Here is a 17,371-nt window from a genome sequence, read left to right as displayed (position 1 = left end):
CCTTCCTCTTCTCCAAGCTGTGTGTGTTTTCCTGCAACCCTAATTCCAACAATTGGTATTAGAGAAGGTTGCGTCCTCTCGAGCTTAGTCACCAACAGGTCCAACACACGCTTGCTCACTTTCTTTGATTATTGTGAGCTTTGACGAGCGTTCACAGGTCGACAAAATCTCAAAAAGGCTTGAGGAGTTTGGTCTACTCAAAATTTTGATTTGGGCTCATTTCGGCCCCCGTTTCCACTATAGACAATGCTGCACAGGCTATTTCGTCATTTTGTGCAAAAATTCTATCAGTGCCATTTTTTGCATAACAAGTCCCTTACGGTCTTTTAGAGCAGTTTTCACATCAGGTGCAACATTTACCATGGTTGACAACAACACATATGTGTTCAAGATGTTTGCTGTTGAGGACAGATTGGATGGGGACGATTACCCTATGTGGGCTTTTATGATGCAACATGTTCTTGTGTCAAAGGGGGTTTGGAACATTGTGCATGGCATTGATGTACGTCCTGGTTCTAAGGATACATGCGATGTTGTAGGTCGTGCTGCAAGAATTACTGCTGTTAGAGTTGTCTTGCCTACGACTGAGCAAGCTTGTTGGGATGTAAAGGATGCAGAGGCTCATGCATTGATTGCATTGTCTGTGAAGCGCACCATTACTCCTCACATTCATTCAACAAAATCTGCAAAACAGGCTTGGGATATTATGGGTGGTCTTTATGCAAGTCACAATGAGGCAAAACTTGCATTGTTGTGTAAAGGGGACTGGAGTCGAAGATATGCATGAGGAAGATGACATGGACACTTTCCTTGCTGGTGTCAAGGATATCAATGAGCAACTTATTTCTGTAGGAGAAGTCATTTCAGATAGTTCCCTTGTGTAGACTGTTCTTGATGCCTTTCCAGATTCTTACCACACTTTTGCTAGTACTTGGAGACTTATGATCCAAGGAAATCCTGAAGTTGTCATGTTTGATGCATTATGCACATTGCTGTTGCAAGAGTCGCTTTAAAAAAGAAAAACAAGACTAGACAGCGTGTAGTTGAACATGCCTTTATTTCTCCTCAAAGAAAAGGTGGTAATAGCAACACAGTCACTTCTTATGGTTCTTCTGCGAGAGCGAGTGGGAAATCACATGTTCCTAATGCTTCTGCTGATAGCAATTCGTCTGGGAATTTTGGTGATAAGGGCAAAAAGAAGATGCGTCGCCATTATTGTATCACTTGATCAAGAAATGTCCTAAGTTGAAGGCCAAAGAGACTAAGAAGAAAGAGGCTGGTTCCACTACAAATGCAGCTACTGTTGAGTCTTCTGTGAAAGGAGACTGTGATGCTGATGTTGGTGCAGAATGGGCTTTTAGTGCAAGTAGGAGTGAGCACCATGTTCTTGCCTGCAGTTGAATTTCAAAAATAGGAACTGTTCATTGATGCTATTTACATTAGGAGAGTGAATATCCCTAATAATAAGTGAGTAAAATGTGTTGTGATGTTGATATGCTAAACACCAAATACTACAATAACATAATTACAATTCCATTGATATTCACAACGTAAATCAATACGAATTTCCAATATACATTCTCACAGCAATATAAAGTCATAAATTCAAGAAACATCTATTTCAAGACAAAGTATGCACTCATTATAACAAACTTTTCTATTTTCCCCTCTCCAAACCAAGGGTGGTATTTCATATTTGCAGATGCACCTCAATTCGTAAATACATACTTGTATGAGTTTTGCAAAATGAAAACATTTATTCACATTGCACACATATTAGGACAAGAAGTGTATAAACATAGAAGACATACTCAATCATTTAATTCCAAAAAGACCCAAATGGAATCTAGCCATCCCCAACACACTCATCCTTAAGTGGTAGGGGTGGGGCAAGAGGAATTCATAGCTTAGAAAGGAGATCTGGAAGAACAAGGATATCCATCTGAATAAGAGAGTCCCTTGGATTCAATACTCAATTCAGAATCACACATTCCTCCCACCGTTGATCTCCAGGGACTCCTAATCCTCGACAAAAGAACCCTCTAAATAGAAGCATAAAACCATGGAGGACCCTTAAACCCTCTTTAAGGAAGAGTGTTACTTAGGGTGGCAGCTAGGAGTGGACTCGACGAAGGCCATGGTGGGCAGCGCTCTCGACCGTCACCGCGAGAACACATGTTGCTGGTAACTGTTACGAGCTCTGTCCCTTTGTAAATTCCTTCGTAGGCGAGAAAGGGCCGGAGCTTTCGCTATGTTGCCCCAGCAAGGGCCATATTACCCTGCTGCTGTAGCAGCTGGCGCACCCTCTGTTTACGGGCAACCTGGCTTTTATTCTCCTCCGAACCAGAGCTTGATTGTGCCAGTAGGTATCCCGGCCGGTGTAGCTCCAGTATACGGCGCTGTTGCTCATGGCGGCAATGTGGTTCCTGCTGGCACCCTTGTTCATGTGGGTAATGTGGGGAATATAGTTCCAGCCGTTGCCCAAGCGCATATGGGCAACTCTGTCATGGGCAATACCCATGTAGGGAGTTTTCCTGCTCAGTCTTTGCATGCAAGCAACTCATTTATTCAGGCCCAACAAAGCTGCCTCATCCAAACTTCAGGATCAAACAATATTTATGAAAGTTCTTCAAATACAGACTTGCCTGGACATTGGCAGGGGCACCGCAGGTGTCCATGCTCCCCTCCCCCCTCCTCGTTCCCACCCGGGTTTGAACCAAGGCATAGCAACAATGTTGCTATGGGGATACCCTCCCAGCCAACTGTTGATAACTTTGCCACAGGAGGCATGGCCATGCATGCCAATCAACATCAGCGCCCGTTTCAACAGCAACATCAACAACAAAGTCAGCTTGAATTTGAACATCAGCAACACTCATGTCCTCAACCCCCACATCAGCAACAACATCAATCTGGACAGCAACCTCCACATTCACATCAACACTCCCAGAGTCAATCTTCACATTCTCTTTACCATCAGCATCGACAGCAGAATTTTCACTCAGGTCAACATCAACATCAAAACCAGCATCAACTCCAGTTTCAACACCAACATTACTCCCAGCAACATCAGCATCAACAACATCACACAGTCCAACAACGGCTTCAGTATGAGCACCAGCAATATCAACATTCACACTCACAACCCCAACCTGTTATGCAGACCCAACCTCAGAATTTACATCAGTCTAATTCTCATGCTCAACTACAGCTTCAACCTCAACCCCAACTGCTTCCAACTGTCCACCAAATGCAGCCACTCATGCAAATGCATCAACCAAATTTTCATACCAATGGAGTTGCCATTGGTCTACCTGTAATGCCCACACACTCTAGTGTAGATGGAACAAGTGCTCAAAGCAGGGTCCAGAGTCAGCAATCTACACCAGCCTGGCAGCAGCCAGCCCACCTCGAAAATTTGTCATCGACTTTGCAGGTAGCAGCTCTGATCTGTTCGATACAGAGTATCTAATACTCTGGACTTCTACTTCTTTGAGCTTACAGTATGTGCATAAGTGTGCGTCTGAAATTTTATGTTTTCATGTGGGCAGTTATTAAAGAGCAATGGCTCAGATAAGGCCCCACTGTTGGCTGTTTCACAAGGAGAGATTTACGAGAATGGTCAACATTCTACAAACATCCATAGAGCTGGGGAACCACATACAAAAGGTTCTTTTGAACAAGCTCAGTCAATGTCTTCCCTTATGCCAAAGGCACATCCTGGCCTGGAAGTGACAAGGGCTGCTGATTCTCCAAGGATTGACCACGCACGGATCAATGGGCATATGGCATCAGTCACAGCTCGCCCAAGCTCTACTATTGAAAGCAACCATCGGAACTGGCTGTCACCTTCTCAAGCTCAGTTACAAGCAGGGAGCGGTGCAGGTAGCATCTCCCGTGCCTCTAGGGATTATCAACCTCACTCTAATAAGCAGTTTAAATCTCAGAGCAACCGATCCTTTCCAACCTTTCGAGAAAAATTTGGTGATTTTAGAGGGAAACCATTTGGCAAAGGTCTTGGGAAAAGGTAAGCTCTTAAGGTGGAAACAATGTCAAATGACAGTGCATAATTGACTGTTGAAGTTATACATGCTTTTCAAGCTGCTTTTGTGTGTTTGTTTGCACCTGGAGTCTTCTGTTTGTTGAGGCTAATTGGTTGCAGGTCAGACATGCAGCCATTGAAGTGTGAACCTTGTGATCGAACCTTTACTACCTCAGAAGTCTTGGCCGATCATTTGAAGTCACATGTAAAATGTGGTGAGGAAGGATGCTTGTTTGAAGCTGCGGGTAAGTAATTGTGCAATACAGACAGTGCACACTTTTTGGCATAAACATTGTTAGCTAAGCTGTTTGCCACGTGTACAATGCTATGGAGAGGCTATTATAAGCAAAGAGTCACGGATGATACATGTATTAAAACAATCTATTTCGTTCATATGGTTTGAGGTGTTTTTGACCCCTTCCTTTAGGTTGCAAGTATTGTGGTTATGTGCATGGGATCCGTGCTAATATTTACTGGTTGATTGTTAAAAGAGAGTACTATGAAAAGTATTGAAATTTTTTGACAAACCTTTAGTGGAAGCACAAGCAAAGGTGTGAGAAGGAGCATGGGGACTCTAGGTAGGCCAAAGTCACGAAACAAGAATGTGTTGGGGTGGGGAAGGGACAACTTACGCTTCATAAAGATACCCCATTTGCAATGAGCATATCGGTACTATTGTACGTGTGTATAAGTAGCTTTTCGTAGCGATCTGGCTCTTTGTCATCCATTAGAGTATGATCATACAAGTGAATTTCGTTCAACTCACTTGAAATGTATGGCATATCAAATTGTTGCGTATCATGTTTTTTTGTGCGGGCATTCATGTCTCCAAAGCAAATAACATCATGTTTGCCAACAATGTCCTCTAAGTCAACAAATGGCTGTTCTCTATCCATGCAACCATAAAAGGGGGAGTTATGACGAGGAATGTAGTAACCGGCTATAAAAATGGGTGCTCTTTTGGTGTCAAGAGTACTTCGCCATACATGTCTGTTGTGCTTGTCATCTTTTAGAATCGATACGAAGTCTTTCAACCCTTTCTCAATCATGCATGCTAGAGAGAGAGAGAGAGAGAGAGAGAGAGAGAGAGAGAGAGAGAGAGAGAGAGAGAGAGAGAGAGAGAGAGAGAGAGAGAGAGAGGGGCTAAGCCTTGGAAACAGTTTCTACACCATGCTTTGTCACATGGCTCTTCTTGTCTTGGGTCTATGGATACCACGGACGCTTGGCGCTCGACCATCAGATTCATCTTCTCAGATGCACTCGTAGATATATCTTCTGCTGCTTGCTGTGGATTTGAAAGGAATTGTGCCTTGCTCTGATTCGACACCCACCCCCTCTTTTGCAGAGCAGGTATCAAGGCAACCACTTGTTTGGAATCCATATTTGATAGATTAAGAGGGGCGTCAGCTAGGCGCAAGGATACACATTGACGAGCGTGATGAAATGATGGGCCGGCATGTTGCTACCGTCGATTAGATGCTTACTTGGTTGGTGCGCATGTCATTCGTGCTACCTCTGGGATTCGCAGAAAGGTTACTATCCGCATGGGAGAGATTGATGAGGCTATTCTTGCTTACTGGCATGACTACATTGGGAGACAGACTTTGATACCCTCTCATCAGGGTTGGTGGTGGTTTTTCGCCCCTCGCTCAGAAGACTTGATTGTTGCACAGCATGGGACTCTAGTATTTAGTATTCCAGAGACTGGCCATCACATCAGACTGAAGTTTCAGGGTGAGGTGCGACCTGATCAGCAACTAGATTCTCATTGGCAGCCTATTAAGAGAGGTGCTTGTGTTGATCTTCTTTTCACTGCAAAGGAGGCACCACTCTAGAGATTGTGGATCTGGCAAGAGAAGCCCCTTGTTGAGTTGCATTGGGATTTCGGTGAGTGGCAGTGGCCTTCCTTGTAGGTTGATTGTCACGTGACACATCCAACCCTATGTGTCCGTGGACAAGCTACACCATAGCAGGGTTTCCGTCAGTCGAGTCAGTTTAGATTAGAAGTGATATGGCACTTTTGTGAGTCTATTCGTAGACCGTGCATGTCCAGTCACATAGTGTAGATGCATATCCTCTGGTTGCACACCGCATAAGCATAAGCATTTCCATCAGAGTCAGTTTGGGGATTTTTCAAGTGACTTTATCCTATTTTTCCCTATATTTAACATTTTTCACTTATTTATTAAGTGACTTTTGTTGGGTACTTAGTAGGGCAAATTGGGTAAGTTAATATATAAGCAAACCCAAGTTAGCACAAATTGGCAGAATGAGCCAAGGAGCACAGCAGGCTACCAAGCAACAGGTGTTCCCTCCCTCTCTCGGCAAGACCCTCTCCCAGGCAACTTGGTGAGGCCCCTTCACCCGCAGCCACCAGCGTTTTGGGATCGCCCCTCTTCTTGCAGATCCTGGCGTTTCCCTCTTCAGTAGCCATCGCCAGCACCCTCCAGTTCTTGGCGTTTTTCCCCTATCACTAAAGGCAGCCAGTTCAGCCCATTCACTAACGCCAGCAAGCCAGACCTTCCAGCGTTTTTGTTCAGCATTGGAACCCCTTCCATCCCAGCGTTTTTCAGCATGGGGTATTTACTATTCCTGCATAACCAGCGTTTTCAGCATACAGCAGTGACCTTAAAACGCAGCCTGAAGAGTAGATGCATCAGCGTTTTTCATCATCACATCAGCCCCGACAAGAGCAGTCATTTTCAGCCAAAAATCAGCAGTAAAAACCAGTCATTTCAGCCCCCAAAAGTGGCACAGATTCTCAGCCTTTGCCCCTTTGTGGACAGCAGATAGAGAAGCATCGAATTCAGCCCTAAAGTCTTCATGGTCTTCATCGACATAGTCCCCGTTTGCATTAGTCCATTGCATACGCATTGTACACCTTTGTGCAACCAAAGTAGACCACTCTCGCCGACGAAAGTGGGGCCTTTGGAGGAGGGTTTTACAACCTCTCGGGTGTCGTATCTCTTTTCTCTCCTCCTCTCAGTCTCATTCACTTGCACATACAATATCCACTCACTTTGTTCGTGATCATAGCACTCTCCATGAGACGGAAGGCTCTCTCCTTCCCTAAGAATAACCTCAAGAACCCAAGTTCCTCGTGAGCTTAAGACCCCAAGATTATAGTGCATGGTCGTCACCCGAAGCGGAATGGATACTTCGCATACATGTGATGAGCATGAGAGAGGCGACGAAGACTCGTCCCCACCGGGAGATGATTTCTTCAACCCTCCCCCTTCGCCAAATACGCCACCAAGTGCACCAAACCCTATGGAGGCAATGGTCAAGCAGATGATGGCCATGATGGATAGACAAGAAGCAAATCGCCTTGCTCAGGACCGTGAGCGCCTTGCTCAGGAACGTGAACACCTTGCTCATGAGCGGGAGCGCGATGAAAGAAATGCAAAACTTGCTGCAAAACAAGAAGAAAATCGACTTGCTTTCGAACGCGAGCGTGATGAACGAGAGGCTCAAAGGGAGATTTGCCATCAAGAATTTATTTCCCACATGCTAGCCTCGAAGACCGAACCACCCAAAGATCGTGGGAGTTCCTCTAGTGGTGCATGCCACGATGCGGATTCCAACAACCCAGTCACCGAAAAGTTGACTTTCAGTAAGTATGATGGTAAGATGGATGCTACGGTGATTCATTCTTGGTTGCATGAATTTAATGCTTATTTTGCGACAACTAAGAAAACAAGAAATAGCAAAGTTTTGACGACAGCTATGTACCTTGCCGGTGATGCCATCAATTGGTACCATGCATGGCAAGAGACACAGCTAGCTGCGCACCTAGAGACAGCCGACAATTTCATGCCTCTCTCTTTTAGCTGGGCTGATTTCCAAGACAAGCTCAAGGCGCGGTTTATGACACCTCAGTACCTCGCACGATTGAAAGAGGATTGGCGTAATCTTAAGCAACATGGTATGCCAGTCATGTCTTTTTCTAACCGTGTTTTGCAACTAGACACTCAATTACACAAGTTGGATGATGAGTGCAAGGAGGCTTTTCTCTTTGGGTTAGACGAATCTACTATGGAAGATTGATAGGACTAATGTGCAAACGTGCTTGAGGCAGCTTAGACTCTCAAGCGCCAAATGGACTAGTCACCCATTTTGGACGATGTCGTAGGGTAACATAGGGATCCTCTACCTGCTAGAAAAAGGACTAATGAATATGCTTTATCTTCTCTACCCCATAGTCGAGGACGACTATGATTTCAAGAGAGAGGTAATGTCATAATAACTAATATCTAATTCTCCTATATGATTTTCTCATGTTAAATTGATCATTTAATATGGGAAAGTGCCAGGGGAGAAAAAGCTAGAATATTGGTTAAGCTGGTAGACCGTCCATAGTAGGGATCTAAAGGAGGGAAAATAGGGATCCAAAGGGGGTTTGATGTTGAAGTCTTTGACCTCGGGGATCTCAACAAGGCGTTAGCAATCGCTCTCGCCCAAGAGATAAAGCACAACAAGGGAAAGCCTAAGGAGAACAAGTCTTCTCAAGGGACATCTCCGAATTCCCAGAACACACAGAATGGTAAGAACGGTAAGAATGGTAATTCTTCCACCCCTTCTTCTTCTAATTCCTCGGAAAAGAACTCTAACAATGAATCTAAGGGTAAAGCTAAAGTACCTGTAAAACCAAAGCTAACCCCTGATGAAAAAGCTTCACAAGGAATTATAGGAGGATACATCACGGCTGAAGAACAAGTGATTTATGCTAAAGATGGTGGATGTTTTCAATGTTATGTCAAGGGGCACATAAAGAAGGCCCGTCCTAAGACAGTCCCACCTAAAGAACGAAAGACACCTACAACTACCACAAGCACTGTCACAACACAACCTGCATCTTCTCCTGACTCTGACACACACATTGATGAATCTCTCTTGAAGTGTTATGGTCATGTAAAAGGGCAGCGTTTTATCATATTGTTTGATCCAGGCAGTATGCATGATGTGATTAGTCCCCTTCTCGTTGAGAGAGCCCGCCTAGAGGTTAGTCAGAAAGCTCCTCTCGAGGTTTCTGGCTTTGCTCTTGGTATGGACTCTCTCATCTCGAAGGAGTGCCTTGATGTGCTTTTTACCGTTCAACAAGCTTCTTTTCGTAGGAAATTTCTTGTATCTCCTTTCTCAGGATGTGATATGATTTTAGGCATTAAATGGTTTCGTGAACTTGATCCTCACATTAAATTTGGTGCTAACACGATCACTTTACATTCCGATACTGATTCCCCTCTCACATTCGTGCTGAGGAGGGCTTGCATTCTTTGCCTCTCATCTCGCATGTACAGGTAAAGCGTGAATTACGACGAGGAGCGCAAGCGGCATTCATTTATGCTGCTTCAGTTTCCCAGAGCATTCAGGCTCCAGGTAAGTATTCGGAGTTGTTTACGAAGTTTAAACATCTCTTTTTGCAGGATGATCTTCTGTAACCGGCCTGTTCAATCCAAAAAGGGCGGTAGACTTTACTTCAAACCTTGATTTAGCTTTCACCCATTATTAGTCGTCTATTTTACCTGTACTTTCAAGACACAACAAAGGGGAGAGGGATACAGGCTGCTAGATTGCACCTGTATGAGTAGACGGACACCAGATTGGCCCCTAACTTAGGCGCCCCTTTCGGTATTTCTTTATTGTTCAAAAGAGGGAATAAACGCTGTGGTTCCTACAAGCTGCCCCGCACAAACTCGGCTGAATTTCCACTGTTCCAGCCCGATTTCGGCAGCATAACTGTACTAGAACCCTTCACAGTCAGTATTCCCACGCATTGGCCGACTTTCCCGACGCATACGGGCACTTTGCAAAACCTGGCGAGAATCTGCAGTACGCTGAATTCTCTGTTTTCAGCCCCGAAAATGCGCCAGATCACCTGTACAGCAGTCCCCTTGCGTCCCCGAACCTCTTGGGGGTATTAGGGTCCGTTTAGGGCCAAAACCCTAAACCTGCAAAAATACACAGCAGGCTGTAATTTACTGTTTCGGGCTCCGTTTCGCGAGCCGGTCGCATCCGTAGCAAGTCCTCGAGCTCTCGCACCTGTAGGGCTACTTGCCCTTTGAATCGGACAAGATTTCTGGCGTGAAACCTCTCCGAATTCACCTGTACCTGCGGGGGAATTAGCTGCTAGCTAATCCAGTACCTGTGCAAGAGGCTCTTGCCTCGGCAATCGCGCATGAACCCACACAACTGTACATTGGTCAAATGAAGAGCCCACTAGAGGGGCATAACATACTGCCAAAGGGGAGAGAGAGGGCAGTGCGTAGCGTGCAGGGCATCACTCCTGGCACCGCACTGTGCATAAGAGGGAAAGCAAGCACTCCATAGCTCTTAACCTGTGACAAATCTGAAAATGAGGCTCTCCCCTCTTCAAATTCAGCGCCACTTCTTGTTGCATGAGGCAAGTGCACTAGAATGTGCCACTTGGCACATTTACAAGCATTTTCCCGTTTCGGGGTTGCCGCCTAAAAATATCCCAACCGGTTGCCCAGTTGACTTCACGGCAGAGTAAGAAAATGTTCCCCTTGTCATTCCGGAGGTAATGACGCCAACACATTTTCAGGTCCCAAAATAGCAGTTCCCTAAATTTTAGGAGATATTGCCATTGTATCTTTCTAGGTCATCCGACCCTCTTTGTACACTGCGGCCACATCCAGAACTGAAATGTAGCCTCTGTAGCAAAGGATTCCACTTTGGCTAGTCAATGATCCCACTTGGCTAACCATAGTCCTTGTCCAACCTTAGTGCTCTCTTGCCCTCAGGCCTGGACTCCCTCTGGACAGTTCCACACTAGCTATGCAATGCAGGGCAGTTAGATTTCCCGAGGGGTGTTTCAAAAAAGTGAAAGTAAATGGATAATAAGAAAGAAATCAACAAAAAGGATAGATAGTAGTCACACGCTGGTGACATACCCCCCTCTTGAAATCTCAAACGTCCTCGTTTGCATCTATGGCGTTCATGCTCCTAGTCAACACTGATGTATTCAACACCTGTTGACACATGTACGACACATACATGCTCATTGTGAACCCTGGTGTATTCAACACCTCGTCGACTCATGTATTGCTTGCGTGTGAACCCTATCCCAATGACATAGTGGTAGCTTCGCACTCTGCCATGCTTTGAGTCACTAACTTTCCAATGACAAAATGGTAGCTGCACATTTTGCCACTTTCTTATAGTACACGTTGGATCCCGTAACACTTTCGAGCATACCCAAACCGATAGTTTAAGAATGCAGTTACACATGTACTCTTCAATAGAAGCAATTACTGTATCCTTGACAAACTGACAAGAAATACTCACTTCTATAGCACTAACCAAACTTTTGGACATTCCATAAGAGCAATTGCCAAACTGACAATCTGTACAGCTCTAACATTAATGTAACAGGTATTTCATTTGAGCTCACTTTAAATACCATGTACATCATTTGTTTCACAAGCCATTGTCACACTGACACTCCATGTAGCTTTGAAACTCAAGGGGTCAAGGTAGGTTGCAAATCGAAGGCTTCAAGGTAAAGTGATAACACAGTTGGTGACTCTGCAAGTTCACCTTCTTCCATCCACTTAGCATCCATTGGTGGATAGTTTCTGAACTTTACCAAGTAACGCCTAGCAACCTTGCCTTTCACTTTCCTTTCTTTGTGTGCCAAAATCTGTTCCGGGACCAAGATCTCGTCAAGTTCCTCGACTTCCGGCTGATCTTCAGCTGGCATATCTTGTGGCACATCACCCACATAGGGTCTGAGAAGACTCACATGAAACGCATTGTGAATCTTCCAACTGTCAGGCAATTTCAGCCTATGTGCAACATCACTGATTATGTCGCATACTTGAAAAGGCCCATAGTAACGCATGCTGAGCTTTGGAAACACTCTTTTCTTGCCCTTCATCTTCTTTAACCTTGCCTTTTCAAAGCGTAGAAGCACCCAATCACCAAGTGAAAATACCACTTCACGACGGTGACGATCAGCTGCTTTCTTTTGCTTTGCCCGAGTCTTTTCTAAGGCCACTTTGACCTTCTTGTACATTTCATCCATGTCCTGAACATACTTATCTGCTTCAAATATCTTGTCCTTTGTATGCAGTATGGGAGGAACTTTCTTGCCACCTTAACTATCTCAAAAAGTGCCTTGCCAGTTGATGAATGCACTTTATTATTGTATGCATACTCCACCAATGGCAAATACTGCTCCCACTTTCCTCTATGCTCTGACACATAACACTTCAGCAGATCTAGGACAGTAGAATTTGCCTCTTCTGACTGCCCAGCTGTTTGAGGATGAAATGACGAAGCGAATTTGAGCGTGGTGCCCATATTCTCAAACAAGCCTCTCCAGAACAAACTTGTCATGCGTGGATCACGGTCGCTAACAATCGACTGTGGCATGCCATGATACTTGAAAATATTGCTCATAAACAAGCGTGCCATCTGATCTGGCTTTATCTTCTTCCTGACAGGAATAAAATGAGCCTGTTTGCTGAATCTGCAAATAATGGTCCAAATACCATCGTTTCTTGTCTTCGTTCTCGGAAGATCAAAGATAAAATCCATAGCAATACTTTCCCATGGTTTATCTGGAATAGGTAGTGGTTGCAATAACCCTGGTGCCTTTTGCCTGTCAAACTTGACCTTTTGGCATATTAGGCATTCTCGCACAAAGGCATCCACATCTCTTCTCAATGTAGGCCAGTAGAAGAATGTCTCAACCGCTTTAATTGTAGCATCGATACCACGATGCCCTGCATACGGTGGGACATGACTCTCTTCCATAACTTTGCGTCGCAATGGCTTTGTGACACACAATCTGCCATGCATCATCATGAACCCGTCTTTAAGAAGATAGTGTTCATGACGTTGTCCATCCATTAGTTGCTCGAAGACCCTTGCAAAATCTTCATCATTTGCATACTGTTCTCTCATATCATCAAGTTCATGATGATAAGGAATCGACACAGCTGAAATTTGTGGTTACCTTAACAAGGCATCAGCCACAACGTTCTTCTTGCCTTCCACATGCACAATCTGAAAATGAAACATGGACAAAATATTTGCCCATCGCATATGCTTCTCAGATAACTTTGTTTGTGTCAAGAAGTATCGCAAGGTCTGATGATCCGTTTGGACAACGAAATCTGCACCTAGCAGGTAGTGTTTCCAACATAAGAGCGCATAAATCACAGCCAGTAACTCTTTCTCATAGACCTACATGGTCATCTCTGGCCCTTGCAAAATTCTGCTCTCATAGGCTACTACCCTGCCATCTTGCATTAGCACTGCACCAATGCTACTACCACAGGCGTCACACTGGACAACAAATGACTTCCTAAGATCTGGCAACACAATGACTGGATCTGAAGTCATCTTTTCCTTTAAGAGATTAAAAGCTAAAATCTCTTTCTGTGTCCATCTAAAGGTGACTGCCTTCTTTTGAAGAGCATGTAAAGGTGAAGCAATCTCAGCGAAATTTCGGATAAACCGTCTGTAATAGGAGCATAGTCCCAAAAAGCTTCGGACATCATGCACCGTCTTCAAATTTGGCCATGACTTGATCGCTTCAACTTTTGCAGGATCCATTCTGACACCATCCTTTGAGACAATGTGTCCCAGAAAGTGAATCTCTTCTAGAAAAAACTCACTTTTCTTTGCATTGATGAGCAACCTATGACTGCGTAGCTCTTTGAACACAATGGCCAAGTGATGCCTATGCTCCTCTTCATTCTTTGAGTAGACTATCATGTCATCAAAGAATGTACCAACAAACTGCTGGTGTGGACGTTGAACGTAGCAGGAGCATTTGTGAGACCAAAGGGCATCACTAAAAATTCGTAAAGGCCAAACGTTGTTCTAAAAGCAGTCTTGTGCACATCCTTTGATCTAATGCGGATCTGATGGTACCCACTCTTTAGATCTATCCTGCTAAACATAGCTGCTCCTTCTAATTTGTCCATAATATCATCAATTCTAGGTATAGATAACCTATTCTTGATGGTATTCTTGTTCAGTGCACGGTAGTCGATGCACATACGCCATGAGCCATCCTTTTTCTGCACCAACAACACTGGAGAACAGAATGGAGATGAACTGGGCTGAATCAGCCCCTTTTCTAACAACTCCTGTACTTGGCCCATTATCTCTTTCTGCTGAGCCGCACTAACCCTGTACGGAGGCTTATTTGGTGGGCTACTGCCTGGCACCAAATCTATCGCATGGTCCTCGGGTCTCTCTGACGGTAATTGAGACGGTAATGAATCGGAAAAACAGTCACTGTATTGTTGTAAAAACATTGACCTTTCTTTATCTAGCACAGATAAATTTGATTCATCACAATCTGACACTTCACGTGCAAAAACCAAGTACGCAGAAAGATGCTTTTTCATTACAGAAGTAATAGCAGAAGCTGATACAGTAGGAATAGACTCCCCTTTAAGCTTTACATCCAGAATATGAGTCTTTCCGCTGCTCTGTACAGTGATCTTTTTGTTGTAGGCATCCATGATTCCCTGTACACGAAATAACCAAGGAATACCTAACAACACATCACATCCGTCCAGTGGCATGATGTAAAATTCTTCAGCATCTACATAGGATTGGATATGTAGACGCAACTTTCCAATGATGGGTGTCACAGCCTCTGTATGGCCAGGACATGCCAAACCTGCCTCTGCTGTATACCCCATCTCTTCAGGTCTGATTCCCAACTTTGAAGCCAATTCTGGGGAAATGAAGTTGGCTTTGGCACCTGGATCAAAGAAGATGAGCACTATTTGATCCCTGACCTTTCCCCATGCTCTGCAAAGCTCACTTGCATCTGAATTTGGCTTGTCGCCCACCATATCTGGCACTAGACCAGCCATGGGCTTCTTTCCTTTCTTGTCTTCCTTGTCATCAGAATCAGCTGGCCTTTTCTTTGTAGGACAGTTGTAAGCAATGTGGCCAGGCTGCTCACATATAAAGCATTTGTTCTCTGTCCTCAGGACCTTCTTTTGCTCTTCTGACTTGCGAGGAAAACGTCTTTTCCATTTCTTTGCTGGTCCTTTTTTTGATTCAGCCGTAGCTTTGTCTTTCCCTGCGTTGGCCGACTCCTGAGTCCCTTTAGGAGCCTCATTGGGAACGTGCTTCTTGGTTGAATTTTTCTTGCCTGATCCTGCCTTGACGCCAGTGTTAAATTCACAATCTTCTCCCTTGAGCAAACCATTGCCAGTGTTTGCTACCTCGATGAGCTGCGTCAAAGTAGTGACTTTGGTCTTCGTGCAGTACTTTTTCAATCCTTTAGGTAGGCCACAACAGTATTTTTCAATCTGTTCTGTCAATGGCACAAACCTATAGGAAGTTACTGGAAGTAGAGCTTTCCAAAACTTCCGATTGTAGTCATCGAGATTCTTGCAAGTGGCAACATTAAGCTGGTGCCATTCTGTCATGACATCTGCTTCAAAGTCATCAGATAACCATGCCGCTGCAAAAATCTGCTTGAAGTAAATCCATGTGGACGGAGCTTGCCCTTACAGCAATAAAGTTGTCCATCATTTTCTCGCATTCCCTATCAAGAAAGTGGCTCTCTTGCGGACCTTTGAAGCCTCTGTAAAGTTTCCCCCTACATAGGCCTTGTCAAACTGCTGGAGGAATGAGAGAGCCCCGAAAATGCGCCAGATCACCTGTACAGCGGTCCCCTCGCGTCCCCGAACCTCCTGGGGGTATTAGGGACCGTTTAGGGCCAAAACCCTAAACCTGCCAGTGTTTGCTACCTCGATGAGCTGCGCAAAGTAGTGACTTTTGTCTTCGTACAGTACTTTCTCAATCCTTTGGGTAGGCCACAATAGTATTTTTCAATCTGTTCTGTCAATGGCACAAACCTATAGGAAGTTACTGGAAGTAGAGCTTTCCAAAACTTCCGATTGTAATCATCCAGATTTCTGCAAGTGGCTTCATTTAGCTGGTGCCATTCTGTCATGACATCTGCTTCAAAGTCATCAGATAACCATGCTGCTGCAAAAATCTGCTCAAAGTAAATCCATGTAGACGGAGCTTGCCCTTGAAGCAATAAAGTTGTCCACCATTGTCCCGCATTCCCTGTCAAGAAAGTGGCTGCCTTGCGGACCTTTGAAGCCTCTGTAAAGTTTCCCCCTGCATAGGCCTTGTCAAACTGCTGGAGGAATGAGAGAGCCTTCTTCCTGTCATCAAACCCTGTAAAGGTCGTGAAAGACACACCTTTGCCACCTTCTTTGTACGGAGTTGGCCTCTCCAGCGGCGTTAAATTGTCATATGGAAGTGACTGAAACATGGGAACACTATTAGGGTTCATCTGTGTTCCTTGGCCGCTATTAACTTGACCTGGAAATGCCATATTTGGCTGCTGATTTGTAATTCCAGCCATACCAAAATTTGCCTGTGGCATCCCAAATTGGCCGTGAGTGCTCTGAAACCGTGGTTGCATACCCATGACACTGTACATGGGGTTAGGCATCATCGTTTGAGCACCCCCAAACACTGTTCCTGGCGTATAAAACTGATTTCCAGGTGCATGACCAGCCATGCTCTAGAATACGGATCCACCTCCAAAATAGCCAGGGTGTACTGAAGGTGGTGGGAAGACCCGTTGCATAGCCTGTAGGTTGCTTCCCTGCCCATTAGAACCAGCTATAGGCTGCTGAAAGGTGGCGGGCTGAACTGGTACAGCTTGAAAGACTGGCATCTCAGCCACCTGTTCTTGCACCTTAGGCACAGGTTGTGGAGACTGCATGTTCTCCGTCAAGTGTATAGGTGTTTCCATTGACTGTGCGGTATGAATCACCTGTGCTCGAGCCTTAACAAGCTTTTGAATATGATCCAGTGACCCAACTTGCTGAGACGGAACAGGAGGTTGTAGAAAGGCTAAAAACCTCGGGTTCTGCATTACTTGTGTGAACATAGCCACAGCAGTAGTCAACTGGGTCCTGAATATATCATCATCTGTCTGTGGTGGTCTTGAGGACTCACCCACTTCATGTGTCTGTTGACCCTGTGAAGAGGAGACCTCTTCAGTCACATCATCTGGTCTGTCAGCCATAATTGCAATTCCCTGTGTCTGGTCTATGATCCCCTGTGTCTTCAAGCCCAAAACTGACCAAGGCTCACTTCTATGGGAAAAAGTGATTTAATCCCGACAATGGAACCATGTAACCGGCCTGTTCAATCCAAAAAGGGCGGTAGACTTTACTTCAAACCTTGATTTAGCTTTCACCCATTATTAGTCGTCTATTTTACCTGTACTTTCAAGACACAACAAAGGGGAGAGGGATACAGGCTGCTAGATTGCACCTGTATGAGTAGACGGACACCAGATTG

At 44.8% G+C, this 17,371-nt stretch overlaps 1 protein-coding gene across 1 annotated transcript in view; it reads left to right on the top strand.

Annotated features, from left to right (window-relative positions):
- Positions 1-2,078: 2,078 nt before the first annotated feature.
- Positions 2,079-17,371, top strand: part of LOC147438784 (uncharacterized) — a 59,408-nt gene continuing 44,115 nt past the window's right edge. Inside the window, exons 1-3 of the mRNA XM_086484760.1 lie at positions 2,079-3,436; positions 3,552-4,027; positions 4,163-4,287. Of these exons, the coding sequence (XP_086340886.1) occupies positions 2,252-3,436; positions 3,552-4,027; positions 4,163-4,287 (1,786 nt within the window). The 5' untranslated portion in view covers positions 2,079-2,251. The remainder of the gene's footprint in view (positions 3,437-3,551; positions 4,028-4,162; positions 4,288-17,371) is intronic.

This window comes from Adiantum capillus-veneris, chromosome 16 (assembly GCF_014529385.1).
Source record: "Adiantum capillus-veneris isolate H3 chromosome 16, ASM1452938v2, whole genome shotgun sequence".
Classification (NCBI taxonomy): Eukaryota; Viridiplantae; Streptophyta; class Polypodiopsida; order Polypodiales; family Pteridaceae; genus Adiantum; species Adiantum capillus-veneris.
This window is presented reverse-complemented; position numbering and strand designations above follow the sequence as displayed.